Source organism: Arachis hypogaea, chromosome 13, assembly GCF_003086295.3.
Source record: "Arachis hypogaea cultivar Tifrunner chromosome 13, arahy.Tifrunner.gnm2.J5K5, whole genome shotgun sequence".
NCBI classification, from domain to species: domain Eukaryota; kingdom Viridiplantae; phylum Streptophyta; class Magnoliopsida; order Fabales; family Fabaceae; genus Arachis; species Arachis hypogaea.
This window is the reverse complement of record NC_092048.1, coordinates 9,541,626-9,565,133: the sequence shown is the minus strand read 5'-3', so window position 1 is coordinate 9,565,133 and position 23,508 is coordinate 9,541,626. Positions and strand designations below refer to the sequence as shown.

The following is a 23,508-nucleotide window of genomic DNA, read 5'->3' as shown; positions in this document are numbered from 1 at the left end:
AAAAATAAAAATAAATTAGATTTTCATAATTTGTTATAATTTATCATCAAACAGATACAAAATTTTGTGTCTCTATTATTTGAGTTTTGTTTTCAGTGTCTTATCTTATACTCTTATCCGAAACAAACACAGCTTTACAGTTTTAATAAGAAAAGCACATCTGCAACAAAATCTTATCAAAATAAAATATCAACCTTTCACTATTATTTATTGTTTCATTTGCTTGAGGTGTTTTTTAAACTAAAACAAAAGCACCAAGCTCCTGATTCTTTTAATATTGTCCTTGCGGTCAGGCACTTATGTTTCTGGCTTTAAAATGTTCTAATAATAGTTTGGGACATCTAATATTCTATTTTTGTTATAGTGAAAAATAAAATTTTTGGATATAAAATTACTAAAAAGCACAAGCATGAGGATACAAATAAAATCGTAAACAATATGCCATTTAACTCTATTTTTAAAATTCAATAAATAAATGTTGCATTTTTTATATTCAATGATATCATATATATTAATATTGTATTATTTATTATTTATTATATTCACTAAATTGAAAATAAGAATTGAGACAATTTTTTGTTTGAAAACTTGTTTATAATTATTAATTAATTTTACACCATAATAATTAATACTTATTTAAAGTATATATTGGTTATTTAAAAATATTTTTGCTACTAAATGATTATTCTGTTCATATTTGTTATATAATTCAACTATTATTTAAATAAATTATTTATTTATATTAATTGATTGATATGTTTTATTATTATTTATTCAAAATAAAGTACCTAATTTAGTCGTTTACTATATCTTTGAGTTTAATACTCCATCTATAAATTAAATGGGTAAAGTACTAAATTGGTCCCTACATTTGGGGTAATCTTGTTTTAGTCTTTAATGTTTAAAGTGTTTTATTTGAATCCAAAAGAGTTTCATTTAACTTCAATATAGTCCAACCGTGAGATCAAAGTTAAATAATTAACGGAATGTCTTACATAACAGCAGTATAAGAACAAAGTCGATAATCTAGATAATAAATACAAGCTCCAGACGCACAAAATCAACTATGGATGTATCAATACATTTATTTTCTATAGAACTAAAAAAAATGATAAATAAATGTATTAATGCATCCACGGTTGATTTTATGCCTCTGAAACTTGTACTTGTTATCCAAATTATCGACCTTGTTCTTGTACTGCTGTTATGTAAGACATTCCGTTAATTATTTAACTTTGGCATCATGGTGGGACTACATTGAAGCTAAATGAAATTTTTTTTTATTCAAATAGAACACTTTAAACCTTAAAGACCAAAACAGAATTACGCCTAGACGTAGGGACCCATTTAGTATTTTACCCAATTAAATTTGTTATATACTTTTCAACATATGCCTTTACCCTTTAGATCTAATCTTAATAGCCTACATTAGTAGAACACCCACGGATGTTCAGTCTTTTAATTGAACATTTTAGATGCGACCTTTGTTTGCAAGTATCGCATCTTTTATATGATTGAAGAAGGAAGTTTAATCTATAGAAGTATTCAAAAACAGGTTGAACATGCTCGGTTTACTGCTATTTGAACATGCTTGGCTGCTATTTGAACATGCTCGGTTTCCTGCTATTATCTTCTAGTCCATGTACCATGTTATGTGGCATGCTAGATGCTAGTGCTACTCTTCGGAAAACATGTTACTCTATTCTCGTTTAGTTGGATTATTCTAAAATTTCGGATACTTGGTGAATAATATCAAGCTCAGGTTCAATTTGTAACTACTTGAAGTTGAAAGGTTACAAACACTTAATTACTCTTCTAACAAATTAAACCAATGTAGAACTAAGAGGTTACTAATACTTTATTATTATTTAATTTTTAACCTGCTTTTTGGTATATTAAATCACCTGGATAGTGCATAAAATCTTTCTTATAAAGTATCTATAATTGAATCTAATATAAAATAGACACGGTTTGATTGTTGCATCTTAAAAATCTCTGATTTTATAGTCAGCAAAAGAAACATATATTCCCATTTGAAAAGCCCTTGCAAGTTGCAAGCCTTTTGTTAAGTAAAGAACACCGAGCAGAAGCACGTATATATAATAATAATAATAATAATAATGATGATGATGCTGCCGCTGCTGGCAACTAAGAGATCCTATTACTACACTCATAGGGGTATTAATATTTAATATACACACACAAATCCCTTGAGTCCAATATTCAAGAATGGGTCATAAGCGGCCTCTGGCCACATATTGTCACCGAAGATTTAAAAAAAAAAAAGACTGAAGGAGGGTTCACAATTTGAAGCTCAAAAAAACTGAGCAAGGAATTTATATCTGTCAAGGAAATTTGTGTAATTGACATTGATATTATCATAAATTAAAGGAGAGAAACAGCTACTTTAACAAATGATAAAGCTTCTGCCGTGGGGAACAATATCAGAAATATAGCCACTCAGAAAATTCATCCACTCCCCACTCTAAAAGAGCTGTAATGAGAATCCTGTTGCATGTCAAAAGAGCAACTAAGTAAATATAAGAAAAGGATCATCAAAAAATTGAATAAACATAACAAAAGCATAGTAGCATACTAGCACAATATGCATGTCAATACATATTATTTGAAAAAGTGCGCAGAAGATATCAAAAAACAAGAGGCTATTATTTGTCTTTTGTTCAGCAGAATAAAAAGAAAAGGCCTTGAAAGTTCATTACATCCATCATCCAATTTAAAGAACACAAGGTAGTTTCAATCAACGTGCTGTAAGTTTTAAGCTTAGTTTGCAATGCCATACAATCACCAATGCTTATGCAGAAGAAACAAAAAAGCACTCGAGAAAAATGCATAAACCTCACTGAATTTAACCATACCTTCAGCTAGTCGATGGCAGAAAAACCCTTATAAGCTCCTTCACAGTAACCCTTTTTCTACATGTAGGGCATTTACTCTGAGCACTTATTGCAGCTTTGATGCAACTCTTACAGAATATATGACCACACCTTGTTGACATCTCTTCAACCAGGGGGCCCATGCATATTGGACAGTTGAAGACAGGCTCCTTTGGAGGTTCAGGGGCCTTTTGAACAGGTTCCCTCTGCAAAAGTAATATCCAAGTCAATACAGAACTTTGAACAACATTGAACATTCTCAATTGTCTTTAAGTCTTCTATTTATTTATTTATTTTTTGTCGGTACATTTAAGGCAATGAGGTTTGAATCTAAAACCTCATGCATGCTACCCAAATCCCTCAGGCGATCAGGCCCTCACCATAGATCAATCCTAGTGGTTTAAGACCTTTATTTGTTTAATTGTTTAAGGCAATGGTCTATTATTGATAGCTGATCAAATTTGCACTTTGGAGGCAAAAAAGTACATCAATTGGAAAGCACAAGGTTTGTTTGGTAAAGTCTTTGTTTTCAACTTTAGTATTTTCAGCTTCCATAATTTTGTAAAAAAAAATGAAGACAACAAATCTTGTTTTTGTTGTTACTTTCTCTTTCACAACAAAAAACTGAAATTTGACTAAGATTTTTCATGTAGCATGCTGCAAAAGAGAAGAATTAAAACTAACATATCTTTCCTACATGGCAATAACTATTTAGGCAGCCTAACCCATAGGGAGTAATGTAGGCAGCCTAACCTGATGCAAGCATCAGTAGCTGATCACAGGGCTTGAACCCATGACCATTAAGTTCACATGGAAACAACTCAATTGTTGCTCCTATCCTCCCATTCACCAGGCTGCCGTTATCTGATAGCCAATTTATTTAGTAAAAATACAAGTTGTTGAGGGCTAACGAAGCAATGCACATAATCAAGACTTGTAGAAAGTGATTTTGGCTTTACCGTAGAACTGCTACTGCTTTCCAAATTAATGTAAAGATCACAATTAATAACTGTTCGACTTGAGGACTCTCTTCTGCGTTTGTTGCGGCAATAGTTGGTTATCCTATTCTGATCTTCTGCAATAGTCATGAATGACAGAGAACCATCATGATCGATACTAATAAAAAAACACACTGATTAGAAGACTCCATTTCATATGTAACAAGTACAGAAAGCACCTAGCACCTAACCCTTACATGTTGGAACCAGCAAACTGATACCCAACAGATCATAGAGAATGAATGAACAAGATAATCAGCATGATATGATGTGGCAACAACGTTTTTTCTTACACAAGTAATAAGATACTAATATTTAGAGCTTCAATGCACTATTAATTGCTACTGCAACTTCTAAATTATAAATAATCTCTAGCTATGTAAAAAACATTGAATTAGATAGTGGTGTTCATGGATCCTGCACAACTTTAAATTTGGTTACCATTACATGGCTTAAACTAACAGATCTCAATTGAAAACAATAGACGTTGTAACCCCAAGTCCCCAACAGCATAATAAAGCATCGGTTAAAATTTAGGTCGGTTGCTGCCAGAAAATGGAAATGCTTGAACTCAATGTCAAACAATCATTGCAACTAAGAAAGCATAGTGGAAGTGGGGTAATGAGTTTCAGCATTCACCTAAATCCACATCAACTATAGTCCTCTCACGATTTCTTCTCGCATTGTTTCTGGCATTGTTTTTAGCCTATGGCCAAAGGAAAATGAACAAAACAAGATTAATATTCACCAAGAACTTCTTAGAAATACTGAAAGAATTATAAAAACAAAGCACAAGGAGAAGGTAGTAATGTAGTAAAGTATAAACCTCAGCAAAAGCCCTTGGGCTAGATTCAACAACATCATCATCAACAATGGCCTCCACATCAATTGTTGCAGGCTGTGCTGGCTGTGGCATCTGTACAGCCTGCTGTTGCTGGGAAGCTTGAACTTGTTGGGGTTCCACCTGAGTTGAAGGTCCTTCCAGCTCACGATTCTCACCACCAGGCTCCTGATTAAGGTCAATTTCCAAACCTGTCTTCCTCCGTCTGTAACTTTTTATAGCCCCCCTGCCTGACCGAGTGCTCATCTTGGTACGAAATTATCTTATGCAACTCAAACCCTACAAAGTCCAATAACATAACACCATAGAAATTAGAATATTATGCCTCACAAAAGCGGTTATCATAGGCAGTTCTAGGCGGTTAGAAGAAGTAATCTTTATGGTCCGAATATATAAATTATTCCGTTAAAAAAAAAAAGCAAACAATCGATGATCTCCAAACATAAGGCCTGCTCTACTGTGTACAGCCATTCAGAGGCACCACAGTAGATAAAATTTTAGTTTAACTCTAATTGATCTCCTTCTTATAGCTAACTTTCAGTATACTACAAAAGGCAAAAAAAAAAAAGGTCTGCAGAACCCTAAAGGAGTTCAACTGTTTATGCTTGCCAATACAATGAGTTGATTCAGTGAATGTTTCGCGAGAAAATTGTGAGATTTCAGTACTCAAAGTTATCATCTGTATACCAAAGCCCACCAATTAATTTACCCATAGTACGATAACAGGTCCCAAACTCCCAATATCAGCAACTAATCGCTGATCAGGGGAAATAATAATAATAATAATACAGATATTAGCACAGATTAAACAAGAATCAGCACGCAGAATGAGAATCAGGTTATATATTCAAACACCTTTCCACACATTAAACCGATGCGCACAAACTGAATAAAGAGTTGATAAAAAAAAATCGAAGGAAATACCGAAAAGTTTGTCGTCAGCGATCGAAGGAATTGATCGGGGAACCCTAAAACAAACAGTGGGAGAAAGAGAACGAAAGAGAACGAAAGAGAAGGGAACTTACCGGCGACGAATCGCAGTCAAGAAAGAGGGTGGGGTGAACGCAGAGGGTGTGCCCTAACGGTAGAGAGAGGAAGAGAGAGAAGAACAAAGAAAGAGGGGGTTTTATTTATAAGGGTTGGGAATTAGAGGATGTAAGAGAAGAGAGAAGATTGTGAAATTGAAAAGAAGGCAGGGGGATAGAGAGAGAGAGGGGCAGAGACAGAGAGAGAAACTGTTGCGAACGGAAAGAAGAGGAGAGGAGGGAACACGGTGGGGGTGGGATGCATGGAACGCGCTTTCCATAGAAATTGAATTGAACGAGAAAGGAAATTTTTTATATTTTAGAAACAAATAAATATTCTTATTATGTATTCTTTGTTTTGTTTTTTATTCATATTGTGAATTAATTTTAAATTTAATATTAATATATTAACAGTATAAAAATTAATTTTATATAATTATTACTTTAAATTTATGTATTAAAATTATTTTTTAAATAAAATTTTTATATTTAATTTTTTTATAAATATAATAATATAAGATTGGTTATTTGTGTTAAATTTTATTCTAAAGCATAAAATTAATATATAAATTATTTAATTAAAAATAATATATTTATTTATAATATAATGTTAATGTAGGAGAGTTATTAATTAATGAGAGAGAGAAAATCTAAAACAAAACTGCTTTAAGATTTGGGAGAACGGAGGAGGTATTGGCGACATGGCGGTTCCTTATAGCCGAACCTTACCCCACGTGTGTTATTACTTATTACCCCGTGCCTATTTCAATTTTGATTTTGTTACACGGTAGAACACTTCAATTTCGATTTTCCTTTTTTTTTTAGGTAACACTAATATCGTCAATTCAACTTTGATTTGATTTTCAAATCTTCACTCTTCTCCGTTCTATTTTTTCTTTTTCCATTTTTTCTTTCTTTTATTTTACAAGTCTTTTTCCCTTTATAATATCGCCTTGATTGGTACGCATTTATTGGATTTAATTTGGTTGGATTCTGGATTCAAAAAATTATAAAAATTAAATTATTATTTCACATTTTAATTTATGAAATGCGTATAATATTGTAGAAATGTGAGATTAGTTAATAGGATAAATATTTTATGTTTGAAGTAAGAAATTTTATATTTAAATTTTAACAATAAAAAAATTTATTAAATAAGTTAGACAATAGACTTTGAAAAAATACATAAAATGTATTAGGTGGGCCGTTTAATTTATTAATTTGACAAATAAAAAATTAAATTTATCGTAAATTTAAACTTTATTTAACGACCTTCCAATGAATTATTATATATATAATATTTTGGTAATTATAACTTGTGGACAACAACTATTGTTTTAAAAATTTTTGGATCATGAGATAATTTTGTGTTTTGTTGATATTTGGTGGATTTGTTATATAAAATTGTATATGTTTTCAATTTCGTACTAATTCATTTCTTTTATTAAGAAAATGTTCAAATACTCAAACTTGCTACTTCGCCGGGTCTAGGTCTAATATATATATATGGTTTAGATATTATTTTTTAAGTATAATTTTAAGAATTTAATTGTGATTCACGGTCAGTAATTTTACAAGTGCATCTAATTATGTAATATCACATCAGTAAAAATAACTATTTTTCATATTAATCGCTTAAATAATCATCTAAATCCAATTATATAACGCCACATTAGTAAAAAATAACTACATTTCACATTAATCGCACGACTGCGTAATACACTTTACATTATTGGTGCATCAAAATTAAACTCTAATTTTAAAGCTAATTTATATTTATAACTTTATATACTATAGTTGTAAATATGATTATGAACATGGTTAATATACTAATAAACTATAAATTATAAATTCTAAAATATATTTAACATTTATTTAAAATTATAAGTTTATAACTTTTTATTATAATTCATGAAACAAATTTTTAGGCTTATTGTATCTTTAAACAAATCAATCTCAAATATGAAAGAATGCATATAATAAATAATAGATATAAATTTAGACCACATATTTACGCTATAAATCAAAAATCAAATTCGTCTTAATCTAAAACCCAATCGTTTTCGCCACTATATGCAGAATAAAAATGCTATATGCTATATACAATACATACTAAAAATCAGCTACCAAATTAATTATTATATATTTATATATAAATATATTATATTTCAATATATATTTTACGGTGAAAACTCAAGTGCAGTCGACTTCACGTGAAATTAATACTTGAAAGCCGTTAGATGATTTGACTGATTTGATTAAATTTTTATCTAATGACTTTGAGGTATCAACTTCACGTGAAATCAATTTACCTGAGTTTTTACCATATTTTATACATATAACCAATTTCATAACTAATTTTTAGTGTTCCTTAACATAGTTGCATGGAGAAACACTAACCATTAAATGAGAGAGAGGGAAAAAGACGAACATTCTCAAACAGAAATTTTGTCCTTGCAACTAACAACCAATCTCAAAAAAAAAAAAAATCAAAGATTCTACAAATGCTAAATGCCAAGTAAAATGGGCGTTAATGACACTCAAAATTCATGCAAGCCGAAGGCGAACATTCTCAGACAGATATGTTGTCCTTGCAAGTAACAACTAATCACATAAAAAATATATCGAAGTTTCTACAAAAGCTACATGCCAAGTAAAATGGGCGTTCATCAGATGAAATGATGTAAATCCCCACATGAAAGGATATGATTCAAAGCAATTGGAATCCTTGCACAAAAAGACCCAACACAAGTTCATCATAATAGCCAATCCATAAAAATGCCCTTCTACATCTAAGTTTAGTGACGATGCCTACCCCGGTCCCGGTCCTGGTCCCGGTCTCGATCACGGCCATAATCTCTATCTCGATCATCATAATCCCAGTCACGATCCCTTCCCCTGTCCCTCTCTCTGATCCGACTGCTTGGCCTCTCTTTTTCATTTCGATCTCTGTTCCTGCTCTCCCCATCATTACGATCTCTCACCCTGTCTCTACTTCTTTCTCTGGAATCCCTGTCAATCCCTGCCATTGGTATTTACATCGTCACTTGGTTAATGCCATCCGAACCAATTCATAACTTCATTTGAACTCGTCAATGATCACCAGTCACTGCGTCAAATAACTTAGCTCTCTTTTGATGAATTAGGTATTCTAACTTGAAACTAAGAGCTCTAAATATCCTCACAGGACTTAACAATGAGAGCCAAGTTAACAAGGCAATCCTCCGTAAGTCCTTGCAATATGCTCCAAAACTAACAACAACAATAACAAAGCCTTATCCCACTAGGCGGGGTTGGCTTTATGGATCAAACAACGCCATTGCGCCTTAACAACCACTTTTATTTAGTTTTATGTAGGACTTTGGAAGTAGAGTCCAACAGTTAACTGGTATATGTACAGCAAGATTACCAAAAACCACTTTAAATTTAGTCCTATGCATGGATTGAAAGGAAAATCAGATATAATGACAAACAACAGTTGACATAAAGTCTGAGAAACAAGGCTGCTAAAAAGGGAAAATGAAACTGAAATATCAAGAGGAAATATAAAAGATATGTGATCATGAATGTATATGAATACCTAGGTCCTCAACCTCCCACCCAGCACGCCCTGAACCAGGAAGCACTCTTGCAGCTTCAGCCTGCTGTGTTTTAGCACGGAATTTCTTCTTAAGATTTCCAAATTCATCATACAACTCCCCATCATCCTGACATTAAACAAGCAAGATCGTAAAAACCAGGGTAACATCCATAACTTGTATGAATCTAACTTTTAATCAATCTTACTTCAGCCTCCCGCCTACGACGTCTAGTTTCCTCAATTTCTTCTTCATCCAGCTCTTTGTAACCTCCACCTCGCCCTCCTCTGTTTAGGTTAGAGAAAACAATCCATAAGTTAGCATAGTCATTCTGACGGTTTCATAATAAATGAAGTGTAACGAGATGAACAGTAAGGTGGACATTTAATGCAACATCATAATTAAAATGACGGGAAGAAGTATGATATGGCAAATATGATATTTTGAAATTTCTAATCAAAATAAACAGGACTAACAAAGAAAAAACTGAATCAATAACTGAAACTTCGTTTTCCTATAAATTGTCAGTGCAAACTAATCACAGAGTCTTATATCTCCTATCACCAGAGAAAGAGAATATATTGGATACACTACCTTACACCACCCTCATTATGGCCAGGCTTATTTGTATTGCAAATATTGCATTTAGTCCGCTTCGCCCAATTGATGTTACCACACCTAAAGGAAAAAGAGCACAAGAAACAGAAATCATTACACTGAATTAATATTTGAAAAAAGAACTACAGGGACACGTTTGTGTCCAAGTTTGAGTGTTAGGGATAACTACCACAGGCAATGTGTAAAATAACAAAATACATGTGAATGAATAAATTTTGTGAATAACAAAGACAACAGGTGATGATAGAAATCACCACAGATCATAACCAACATGCATAATCTCCCAAGTGCCGCCAATAGTTAGCAACAATGCCACCTATATTGTAACAACTGGAATAAAAATGCAGCGAAAATGTAAAATCAACTGTCCCGTAAGGACAGATGACAATTAGAAAATAGGGCCACATAACCATCAATAAAAAAGGATAACACACGAGTCAAAGGAATAACTGCTTACCTCACTGGTATTTTTTCGAATAAAACCGGAGGTCAATTTTAGTGTATCATCCTATCATCTATAGCTAAACACAAAGTTGTGACAGAACCAACTGACCTCAATTGAATTTGGAAAGGCATCCAGATTTACATTCAGTCACACAATTGTTCTTTCCTATACAAGTTACAGATAACTGGAATAGCAGGGGCTATTTGTCATGGGATGCTAAGACTAGATTGGGATATGCCAAAATTGATATTTAAGACAAAATGCACTGCAATATGGATCCTATACATAAGGTGGCATCTAAACTTTCTCATTAAAATTGGCAAATATCATGACGCTAAACTTATTAAGTGCAAAAGCATTTACAATGAATCGGCACCAAATAAGGGAAGCAGTAACACCTGTTTCGGTCATCTTTATGCACATATACAGGTTAGGTTATGTACCATACATATGAACATATATCTCACAATCATGTACCAATCTACCCTGTTTAAAAAGTTTGCCTAAGCTACTTCCTAACCATTATAAGAAAACATGTAATAAATTGATGAACGTATGTAGCTAAGCAAGTAATCAGCATGTTTTGTACTTAATGAAACTCTACAAATTATTACTCCTAATAAAATTGAATTTAAAAGAGAAATTCTGAATGAAAACTGGTTATAGAGGAATTAGACAAAAAAGAAAGAGAATGTGAGAGCAATGTGTATAAATCATACATTGGACAAGGCCAGTCATTCGGCCCAAAGAGTCCCCCGGTAACTGGACGGCCAACACCCCCTGACTCTTGACCTTGACTGGCACGTCCCTTGCCACGGCCACCACCCCCAGCAACACCAGCAGCACCAACTGGACGAGCACTTCCACAGCGATTGCAAGCACCACGAAAAGCAAAATTTACATTGGAGCAACTGATATGAGAAGAAAAATGGTTATTCTCTCCACACTCAATTGTCTAAGGAAAGAGTGAAAAACATAATGTAAAAGAGCAAGAAAGAGCTGCTCACCAATCTCATATATCACAGACCTGGTATTCGGACACAACCAATCGCCCTCTTGTTGCCAAGCCTTGCCAGAAGAATCAATTTGACCTCTACCTCTTCCACTACCCCCATTAACATCTCTAGTAGTTTCCTCTAGCCCACCAACATTACCAGCAACAGCCGGTTCTGCCACTGAATTATAGGCTTGCTCGTCTTTGTTTTTTGACTCAGCTATAAAAACTCCAATTGTACTACCATGAAAATCCTTGTTGTTAAACCATTCAACAGCAGCTACAGCTGCATGTGGATCTTCATATGTTACAGTGGCATCTCCCTTTGGTTCATTAGTCTCTTTGTCTCGATATAACCATATTTTAGGCCTCCCGGTCCGTTTATCTTTCTGCAAAACATCAGATGAAATAGGACCGATTGTTCAGAAGGAGAATATCGTGCAAAGGATATAGAAGGGGGGCAGAAATGCAATAAACATCAATCAATTCATCAAAAACTCCAAATTATTGTGTGCTTCAGTCTTCATATTCATATATATAAACCCCAAATAAAACCTTGCTTTGCACAGATTAAAATAACATCATTTTACATACAAATACATTAACAATATGACATCAATATTATGTATTAACAAAAGAAAAGGCAAATTTCTGTTTTTTTTCATAATAATAATAATAATAATAATAATAATAATAATAATAATAATAATAATAATAATAATGAAATCAAAACAATAAGATAGTACGAATTTTGAAGTATAGGTGCATCGAATCCATACCTTGATCAAACCAATGGTGCCAAAATACTCAGCCAACATGGTTTCGTCAGTGCCAAAAGGCAAGTTGCATACATACACAGACCCATTCGAAGGAGGAACTTTCCCTTGATGGCTTGCCATTAGGGTTTCAATTTCATGAAACAGAACCAACAGTGAACCACGACAGAGCCCTAACAAAACCACACACGCACACGCAAATTAATTAAATAAATAAATCTTGAAATAACACTAAAGAAGCTTCATCAGTTGAAAATCGCAGAGTGCACAAGTCTAAAGTATCGAAATATTGAATACATCAATTGGAAATGACGATTGAAGCTTGCGTTTTGGCCTCAGGAAAACGAAATTATTGCGGAGTAAGATTTTAAAAAAGGGCAAATGGAAATTGAGAAGTTACGCGGAACTGGATGAACGAATTGACGGAAGCAGAAAGCAATAGATCTGTGAGTTTGTGCTGTCAGGGTTGTCTTCTTCTTCTTCTTCTCCTCCTCCTCTTGCAGCCACACTACTTCTCTGTTCTCCTCACTCCGCCTCAAAACTCAAATGCCAATCCTTCTTACTTTCTTTCTTTCTTTCTTTTTTTATTTCTTTTCTACCCTCTTTTCTTATATTTTTTTAATTAGTAACAACAAGACAAGGCTAATTTTTTTTGTATGGAAAAAATATTGGTGTTTTTGTTAAAAATAGGAGTATTTGGTGTAATTACAGATGGGTGGATTTTTTGGGTGGGAAGCCAACACGTGGGGGGCGTGTTGCAACACGTGGGGGCGTGTTGAATGATTTGTCCATACTACTGTAATACACTTCAAATATCAATATTCAACCAAAACACCATCTCTCTTTCCATATTAAAAATAATTTATGACAAGACAAATGCCCAATAATAAATTATACTCTATAAATATTTTATAGAAAAATGAGTAAAAGAAATTTAATATGGTTGATTGATAAAAAAAATATTTCTTTTCTTAATTTCCTTACACAGTTTAGAGCAACTTACATTTTTCTCATACTTGCTACCTATTCAAACAATATCATGGTCATCTAAATCTAATTAAATGGATTCAACACCAACAAAATTATTCTTATTAAAAAGAATATAATTATATGACTACATTATCGTTGTTGTTCTTTTTTTTCTCCTTCTCTTTCTTCACGTGTTTTCTTTTTATCATTATTCTTTTGTTGCTGTTATAATCGTTGTTATTGCAGTATAAGGTAAGGAGAAAAAACTTTAAATTGTGTAAGACAACGTGTCTAAATACACCTCAATTCACTCAAAAATAAATCAAAATTATATAATAATTACGTCACAATTAACTCATAAATGAACAGAAATTACATAATAATTGCGACACAATTAACTCAGAAAGAAAGAGAAGCAGAGAACAATGATAAAAAATCTGCAGGTTTGAGAAGCAATGGATGTTAATAATAAAATATTTTCAACATAAACTTAGAAATTTTTGCATAGAGAAAAATATTTTTAAAAAAATATTTTAGAGAAAAATATTTTTAAAAAAATATTTTAGAGAAAAATATTTTCAACATAAACTGAGGAGAATTTAGCTACAATAGAGAAAAATATTTTTAAAAAATATCTTTTAGAGAAAAAGAGTATATTCATGGTATCTTATATTAAATTCATAATTCATATCAGAATTGTTTGGGAGATTTCATTTTCTAGAGTTGTGAAGGTTGATGAAATGCTTTTTTCTCTGTCTTTGTAAAATACTTAAAAGATATTTATTGTATTCATTATTTCTTATGTTTTTTCTATTTAATTTTACTTATTTTCTAAGACCTTGTCCAAGAGCTAAACTCAAATTTAACACATAAACTCAAAAATTGTGTTAAATTTGAGTAAATCAAGAAGAATTTTGAGAAAATGAAATAAGAAGGAGAAGATGAAGAAGAAAATGATGAAAAAGAAGATGAGAAGCAGTAGAAGATGAGGAGAAAGAGTTTTGAATTGTGCAGGACAACAAGTTCAAATGCACCTTAATTCACTCATAAATGAATTGAAATTATATAATGATTGCGACACAATTAACTCATAAATAAATCGAAATTATATAAAAATTGCGACACAGTTAACTCAAAAATGAATCGAAATTTATCATAATGATTAGGGTACATAAACTCAATTCGAAAATAAACACATAAATAAGACTAAATCATGAACAAAAACACATTCAAAATTAATTTTGGATCAGAGAACGTCATTAATATTTTTTTACTTCTTTCTTTTGTTTGATATTTTTTCTCTTTTTCTTGGTTTTATTCCTATAAAAAAAGAGTAAATCAAAAAGAATTTTGAGAAAATGAAATAAGAAGGTGAATATGAAGAAGAAAAAGATGATTAAGAAGAAGCAGCAGCAGTAAAAGATGAGGATAAAGGGTTTTGAATTGTGCATGACGAGTCTAAATACACCTTAATAAAGAGGAGAAAGGGTTTTGAATGTGCAGGACAACGAGTCCAAATATACTTTAATTCACTAAAAAATGAACCGAAATTATATAATGATTGCAATACAATTAACTCAGAAATGAACCGAAATCACATAATAAATTGCAACACAATTAACTCATAAATGAACCGAAATTACATAATAATTACGACACAATTAACTCAGTTTGAAAACAATCACACAAACAAGACTGAATCATGAACAAAAACACATCGAAAATCAATTTTGGATTAGACAACATCATAAACATGGTAAAAATTCAACAATAACAATAATGACGATAACAATAACGACGATATGTATAAGAAAAATATGATGATAACGATAACGATGATGATCATAATGATGATGATGATGGAGGAGGAGAAGAAAAAGGAAGGAGAAGAAGAAATTCAAATGAAAAAAGAAGGAGGATGAAGTGTAGTGTTGTTGGTGATGACGATAACGAAAGAGAAAGATAACGAAGAAGAAGAAGAATAAGAAGAAAAAGAAGAAGCGACAACAAGTGCATGAATTTAAAATATTTGGTTGAGTTAATAGTCAAAATCGTCCTTGAAAGATATCCCGATTTTCATTTTCGTCTTCGAAAGATAAAATTAATCGAATTCGTTAGCCAAAGATACCCTACCTAGTCACGTTCGTCCTTCCGTCATCTCCTTCGCTGAGTTGGCAAACGTCTGCTGACGTGTGTCGTTAGCTGCCAACGTGGCAGACAATCAAAACGACGTAATTTTGGTACAAAGATCTCTTAACCTTGAAACATCGCCATTTAGTCTTCAGAAGAGAGATTCAAACGTTGCAAAGCCTTACCCCATCATCATCTCCTTCTTCTTTTTTCTCTCCTGAAAATTCAAACCTAATCCAACCCTTTTCTTTTCCATCTCCGATTTCATTTCAAATTGACCTCACCTTCATGCACCTTCCCTTAGATCCCCAAGTTCATACCTCGCAAAATCTCCACTTTTTTTCCATTCCAAGGAAACCATAAACCATGCTCGATCCAATGACTTTTTGAATTCCTTGCTTTCTTTCGGAGCTCCCCTTCATCTATCTTTAAATTTTGAATTCTCTCGCTTAGGTCGATGAATAACATGCCACAATAGTGTTCGAAATTTAAAAGGTGATTTTTTTTATCATTTTTGGGTTTAGCTCTGTGTTTAAAGAGGGTAGAGAGAAAGGGAGTGACTGGCTGGTTAATGGAGATGGGTTCAAAATTGGAAGGACCGTCTACCCCAGCAAATCGTCGTGACCCATATGAGGTGTTGTCTATGTCAAGGGACTCTTTTGATCAAGAAATTAAAACTGCTTACAGAAAGCTAGCTCTCAAGTACGTTTGAATCTCTCTTCTAAAGACTAAACGGCGACGTTTCAAGGCTAGGAGAGTTTTGTACCAAAACTGCGTCGTTTTGATTGTCTGTCACGTTTAACGACATATGTCAGCGGATATTTGCCAACTCAGTGAAGGAGATGACGGAAGGACAAACGTGATCAGGTAGAATATCTTTAGGGGATAAAAATGGAAATTGAAGTATCTTTCAGAGACGATTTTGATTATTAAATCATATTTGGTTGAATTTGATTAGGATTATGACTTGAATGTATAATTTTATTATATAGTTAGGGATTAAAAAAATAGATAAAAAAAATTAATATCGTTGAATGATAAGTGAAATCCAAAATCCAATGAAGATTATGGGAAATTTATGGGAATAGAAGAAAAAGTAAAATTGCCGAAGATATTTTTAAATTATTAATTTGTGTGGCAAAATGAAAGTTTTTTATTTTTGAGAAAGAAAATTTGTCAAGGTGAATTACCTTTATAATTTTCAGTTTTTTTCTTTTTTAATATCAAGCCCATGTGCGAATTGGCTTTTCTAATTTTTTGTTTTTCAATTATATGTTACATATTCATTTATATTATTCTCTATGCTATGATTGTGATCCATAAGTATCTTTGTCTTTAAGGAAATTTGACTAATGAGTACCTAGCCTTAATTTCTTTTATTCTTCTATTAAGCGTTCGTTTGGATAGATTTATAAGTGACTTTTTTAATTTTTAATTTATGAAAATGTGTAGTATTAATGTCTGATACAATTTTCAAAATAAAATTGCGATTTTTTAAAAAGCTATTTTAGTGCTTAAGAAGAAGTTAAAAAAAAATAATTACTCTCATAATAAAAAGTTTTTTTATCACTTTTCTCTTAAAATAAGTATTTTTAGAACTAAAAAACCAAACACAAAATAACTTAATTGTATAAGTTATTTTGTGTATAAGCATTTATTGTTTAAGTTATTTCTTCAAAAGTAACTTAATTAAGTTGTTTATCCAAACTGGGCCTAAGGTCCAGTTTGGGTAACCAACTTAATTAAGTTCCTTTTGATAAAATAACTTAAACAATAAATGATTCTGTTAAAAATAACTTATAAATAAGTTATTTTGTGTTTGGATTTTTAACTCTAAAAGTGCTTATTTTATAGAAATGTAATAAAAAGTAGAAGTATTATGAGAGAAGTCATTTTTTTTTAACTTCTCTATAAGCTCCAAAATAGCTTCTTAGAAAGTTGCAATTTGGTTTTGAAAATTGCACCAGACATTAATACTACCACTTTTTATAAGTCAAAAGTTAAAAAAAGTTACTTATAGAGTTTCCAAACGGACCCTAAGTATCCCTCGTGATCACCTTTTTTTTATTTGTATGTAACATTATTTAGTTAGACATTTGGAATCTATTTTATTTAAATTTTTTTTCCATTAAAGTAAGCATTTGAGTAAAGATTTAATTCGATTTTTGTTCATTTTTACGAAGGACAAAGCAATTTTTATGAAAAAAAATGGACATTTTAGGTCTCAACCTTTTTATTTTGGGATAATACGATTTTTCTATTAAAAAATCTGTTAAATAATAATAATAATTAGTTTTCTGAAAATTTTATTTGTATTTTGTGAAAGTTTTAAACTTTCATATTTTTTCCAACAATATAACTAACTATGACCGCTACTACCACTACCTTCTTTATCTTCATCATTATCACTTCTACCTCTATTATTTCTATTATGTAACTATACTTTATCATCATTATTATCTCTTCTACAATTATCATAACCAATACCAATATTATTAACATTAATATTCTCTTATTTTATTTCTTATTCGATATTATTTTTTCCTTTAAAAAGTATTCGTATTACAATTACTTTTTTTCTTGAGACATTATTTCCATCATCTTTCTTCACTTAACTACCATAAGTGAAGGAATTCTTCAAAAACAAATTTAATAATAGTTTGTGGGAGTTTAAAACTCCCACAAAACTATTTTTTTATTTAACGGATTTTTTAACAGAAGAATCGTATTGTTTCAAAATAAAAAGATTGAAAGTCGAAGTGTCTTTTTTTTTTTACAGGAATCACTTTGTGCTTCGTAAAAATGGATAAGGACGAAGTTTGGGTATTTTCTCTAAACGTATTTTTTTTTCAAAAGTAAGATAATTGCATTACTTGATAGAAGTGATACACAGTCTGATGTGGGACAAATAAAACAGTAATGAAGTTCTCCCAAGTAAAGCCATAAACGGCTAAAATAGACTAAATCTCCAAAATGGTCCCTAAAATTCAGAGCTTTCACCATTTTAATCCCTCAAATTCAAAATGACCTATATTGGTCCCTGAGATTCAGTTTTAGGCACCATATTGGTCCTTCGACTCTTTCTAATAGAAGCAAATTAAGTGCTGAATTAGCTCTGATTTGCCACGCCGTACACATGGCTAAACAACGTTGTTTTGTTTTGGCACTTAAATATGACGAAGAGGAATAAGAGTTTATATGTGTGCAAATCATTTTATCTCTATTCATTCTCCAAAACGACCATATTTTTGTATTATTTAAGATCTAAAATGAAAAGACGCTATTTAGCCATGTGTCTAGCGTAGCAAGTCAGAGCTACTGAGATCAACATTCCGTTTGTTGACTCAAATCGAAAAGGGTTCAGGGACTAATATGGTGCCTGGAACTGGATCTCGGGGACTTTTGAATCTAAAGGACTAAAATAATAAAAGTCGTGAATCTCAAGTACCACTATAAAAATTTAATCGGCTAAAATATAAATTAAAAATTGAAAAAAAAAAAGAGAAACACTAGAACGCTACAGAACTTAATTCTGGTTAATTTTCCCCAAGAACTTTGTAGGTAAGATTAGAATTTATTGGGCAGAAGTCTTTTCACCTTCAAACACTTCATTATTTCGTGTTATCCACAATCACCAATTAAGAGCACCAAAGAAATTGAGGGTATCATGCCAAACTCTCTCCACTCCAACATCTGATAGAACCCGGAGCCACCACACCGCAAAAGTTGGTTCTCCTTGCAGTGGAGGTGTCAATTTTGAATCCACTTCATTCCAAAATTCCTGAGTAAGGTCGCACCATGGTAAACAATGGGTGATAGTTTTCAGCGCTATTTTGCACCTAGGACACAACAATGGCATCGAATGGAACAATTGGTAAATGAGACTAAGAACGTGTAATATTTCATGCACAGATCTTCACAAATGTTTTAATTTTTGTTGGCAACTTTAGTCCCTAGTTTTTCCTCCAAATCATAGAGTTTTGCATAATCGTAGAGAGTTGTTCAATCGACTCGTGTGTGAAGCTATATGCTACCAGATAACCAGATGCTATATCATACATCTTTTTCGAGTTCAAAGCCAGCTCACAAAGTCATTCCCATCGTTATTAAGCTCAATGGAGAGGATTCAAGAGCTTATTCCAAGGAAAAAAATTGATTCCAAAATCTCCCTGTTCCATCTTCTATCTGAGATTAGTAGATCCTTCACTCTATTGATTCCTGCAAAACTGATATTGCTGGGTTGATTGCTGAGGCTGATATGATATGGGTAAGGGGGAAGGCAGGGGGAACCAGGGATCGTGCCAAATGTTAATCTCTTTTCCTGACCCGATGTTTCACCTCAAACCTTTTTCCGTTACTTTTCGACCCTCCAAAATGTTCTGCCATTCCTAGGATGAGTTTACCCCTTTTTTTATCGTTAATGGTGATTTATATATGAAGTATTTACCCTTTCGCATTCAACTGATAAGAGCGTTAGGATTAACGGTCAGCCTCTAAAATTGCTTCCCGAATAGAGCTATATTTTGAGCTCGCAAGTTCTTAAACCCTAAACTACTTTCTCTATCGAATCTCATCATTTTATCACAGCCGATCCATGTCATTTTCCTCTCTGATCCTCTTTATTCCCACTAGAATTGTGTTAAAATCCTGTGGATTTCATCTAAAAGAGAGTTAAATAACTTAAAACAGGATAAAGTGTTTAATCAGAACATGTCTTTCACCCCTTGACAATAGATTTTTCTTCCAAGATTGAACTTTTTTTCTGAACCTTACCTTTAATGACTTCAAAAGTGATTTTTTTAGATCTATGGATAATCGAAGGAAAACCTAGGTATTTGACCTGAGCTCCTATATAAATAATATTCAGAGAGTTTGCTAATTATTGTTTGGTAGGAAGAGGGGTGTTGTGACTGAAAAATATTGCGCATTTTGTTCAAGTTGACTTTCTGACCACTAATGATCACGTAGTCATAGAGTAGAGTCAGAATATTAGCACATGATTCTCCCAATGTTTTACAAAATAAAACCGAATCATCTGCGAAAAGGAGGTGGTTGATCGCCGGACATCTTTTATAAATTTGTATCTCCTAAATAGCTCTATTTTGCTCTATCCTGTATAGCAGAAAGGAAAGACCTTCCACATAGAAAAGAAAAAGATATAGTAATAGGAAATCTCCTTGACGGATACTCTTTGTTAGCTTGAAGAAGTCATTGGGTTGACCTTCCATAAGTACAGAGTAAGAAACAATAAAAACCAGTTCTTTAATCCACAAAATCCATCTAACATCAAGATCTCCTTTCCATAATAAACTATAAAAAATTTCACTTAACTCTATTATAAATCTTACTCATATCTAATTTAAGAGTCATTTTATTCTACAAGCTTGACTTTTTTTTATTTAAGATAATGCATGCACTCATAAACTACTAGAGTATTGTTAGATATTAACCTTTATTTCAAGTAAGCAATTTTCATTTTTACAATTGTTATTAGCAGATTATTATTTATTTACTGCAGTTAATTAGCCTTATTTAGAGAGGAATCTTTTCCGTTAGATTAGGGGTTTGTTAGTTTGTTAGCCTAGTCTGTTAGTTTGTTAGCCTGATGTGTGTATGTGTATATATTCCACCCAAAGCTAATAGAGATGCAGCAGAAAATCATTTTCAGTACCAATTTTGGTTCCAACATGGTATCAGAAGAATTTCTCATACTTCTCTGCGTTCTTCTCTGATCTTCTTCCCTCTTTCTCGAACCTTCTTTTCCCCTTTCACTTTCCCTCTCTTCTCGAACCTTCTTCTATTTCTTATCTTTTCCCTTCTCTCCAACCTTCAATTTTCTTTCTGCAATGGCGGTGATCGATGACGCCAATCCTTTTCTGCTCCATTCCTTCGATCAACCGAACCTTGCCTTGGTCACGCAAATGCTCACCGGTGACAATTATCCTTCATGGAAGAGATCGATGGAAATGGCGCTCAATGGCAAAAACAAACTTGGATTCGTTGACGGCACGATTCTGCCGCCTGAGGAAGGTGCGTCTCACTCTTTCAAGCTCCACTGGCATCGTCTGAATGACATCGTCAGCACCTGGATTCTCAACTCTGTCTCCAAGGAGATCGCATCGAGCTTGATCTTTGCTGGTTCTGCTCATGAGATTTGGATAGATCTAGGTCACCGATTTCAGCAAAAGAACCGTCCTCGAATCTATGAACTGCGAAAAGAGTTAATCAATCTGAAACAGGATTCTCTCTCTATCTCTCAATTTTTTACTAAGCTGAAGTGTGTGTGGGAGGAATTATGCCATTTTCGACCTTCAGTACACTGTAATTGTGGTGGTGCTCGTGAATTTTTAGCTCATGCTGATGAGGAATATGTTCTTGTCTTCTTGATGGGGTTGAATGATGTGTACCATCAAGTTCGGAGCCAAATTCTGTTGATGAAGCCTTTGCCTAGCATCTCTGAAGTTTTCTCGCTAATCGTTCAAGAAGAGCGGCAACGAGGATTGACTCTTGCTCCTCCAACAAGCAATGAGACGCAACTGGCTTTTGCCGTGAAGAACACACAGTATAACTCCAAGATCCGTCCAGGGAAGAAAGATAAGCCGCTCTGTGCTCAATGCGGTTTACTCAGCCACACCAAGGATAAATGCTACAAGTTACATGGTTATCCACCTAATTACAAGAAGCAAAGTCCAGCCACAGTTCGGGTCAATCATGTGGACACAAGTCAGGACATTCCTCTTCAGCTCACTTCTCAACAGTATCAACAATTAATATCACTATTATCCACACAAGTTCCATCCACAATGCCCCCTATTATCACTGCTGAAGCTTCAAGCGCAGGGGAAGGTAAACTTTTCTCTGCTGCTTTAATTTATGCACTTGGAGTTAAATCATGGATCTTAGATTCTGGCGCTACTTGCCATGTGACCTGTACTTTGGACAATTTCAAACCTTCAATTTGGTTTGCAAATAAGTTTGTGGTTCTCCCTGATCATACTCGCGTACCTGTGCTTGCTTCTGGTTCTGTTTCCTTATCTCAAACCCTCACACTCACTGAAGTTTTGTATGTGCCTTCATTCAAAATTAACCTGATTTCAGTGAGTTCCTTGTTATTAAAGCAGCATTTTTATATTCTTCTTTCTGATGTTGGTTTTGTGATTCAGGACCACCTGAACTCCAAGATGATTGGGAAAGGTGAATTGAAACACGGATTGTATGTTTACACACACACACACACCAGTTGTCAATGTTAATGAACCTACATGTAATAGTGCCGATTGTGCGAATACGTTAGCCATTTCTGATCCTTGTAATGCAATAAGTGCAATATTATGGCATCATATATTAGGCCACCTATCTTTTCCTGTTTTGCAACATTTGCCCTTGAATTGTAATTCTTCATCTTCTAATAAAAATTCACTTTGTGACATATGTCCTTGTCCAAGCAAAAACGGTTGCCATTTGTTTCCAACAATAATCAGGAGTCGGAATGCTTCTCATTGATACACTGCGACACTTGGGGTCCTTATCATGTTGCTACGCATTTGGGGGAGCGGTATTTTCTCACTTTGGTAGATGATCATAGTCAATATACCTGGATTTATTTGTTGAAAGCCAAGTCTGATGCTACGACCATCATTAAAGAATTTTTTGCCATGGTTCACACTCAGTTTGGCTGTGTGATTAAGAAGATTTGGTCTGACAATGCACCTAAGTTATCTCTTACTGATTTCTTAAAATCAAAAGGTTCTCTCCACCAATTCAGTTGTGTTGAGCGACCACAACAAAACTCGGTGGTGGAACGGAAGCATCAACATCTTTTGAATGTGGCAAGGAGCTTGTATTATCAATCCGGTGTCCCAATTTATTTCTGGGGTGAATGTGTTACTACTACAGCCTTTTTGATCAATAGATCTCCCTCCTATACTCTTGGCTGGAAGTCCCCTTATCAATTACTTTACAATAAGGCACCCGCATATGAAGACTTGAAGGTGTTCGGATGCCTTGCCTATGCTTCGAATTTACCTTCCTCTAGGAACAAGTTCTCAACAAGAGCCATTCTAGCAGTTTTTATTGGCTACCCACGAGGTTACAAAGGGTACAAACTCTATGATCTCAAGAATAGAAAGTTCTTTATTTCAAGGGATGTGATTTTTCATGAATTAAATTTTTCCTTCAAGATTGGCAGCACTTATTCTTCCTTACCTGATCCTTTTGATGATCATGTCCTTCCTAAGCCA

The 23,508-nt window shown here is 33.2% G+C and overlaps 2 protein-coding genes across 3 annotated transcripts; both read right to left on the bottom strand.

Moving 5' to 3' along the window:
• Positions 1 to 1,999: 1,999 nt before the first annotated feature.
• On the bottom strand, positions 2,000 to 6,441 carry LOC112737066 (uncharacterized). Its single transcript, XM_025786807.3, has 6 exons — positions 5,759 to 6,441; positions 4,719 to 5,012; positions 4,532 to 4,598; positions 3,854 to 3,969; positions 2,877 to 3,100; positions 2,000 to 2,508 (listed from the first exon to the last, which is right to left on the bottom strand). Exons 2-5 carry the CDS (start codon positions 4,977 to 4,979, stop codon positions 2,879 to 2,881), a joined length of 666 nt encoding a protein of 221 aa, XP_025642592.1. The 5' UTR covers positions 4,980 to 5,012; positions 5,759 to 6,441; the 3' UTR covers positions 2,000 to 2,508; positions 2,877 to 2,878.
• Positions 6,442 to 8,343: 1,902 nt separating this feature from the next.
• Positions 8,344 to 12,766, bottom strand: LOC112737065 (transcription initiation factor TFIID subunit 15). Of its 2 annotated transcripts, none has more exons than XM_025786806.3 (8): positions 12,570 to 12,766; positions 12,173 to 12,342; positions 11,427 to 11,782; positions 11,119 to 11,310; positions 9,931 to 10,014; positions 9,545 to 9,623; positions 9,339 to 9,465; positions 8,344 to 8,867 (listed from the first exon to the last, which is right to left on the bottom strand). In XM_025786806.3, the coding sequence occupies exons 2-8, from the start codon at positions 12,290 to 12,292 to the stop codon at positions 8,851 to 8,853; spliced, it is 975 nt and encodes a 324-aa protein (XP_025642591.1). In that variant the 5' UTR covers positions 12,293 to 12,342; positions 12,570 to 12,766; the 3' UTR covers positions 8,344 to 8,850. The 2 variants fall into 2 exon arrangements, with proteins under 2 accessions (XP_025642591.1, XP_025642590.1); XM_025786805.3 differs by having other exon boundaries at positions 8,344 to 8,780.
• Positions 12,767 to 23,508: the final 10,742 nt, after the last annotated feature.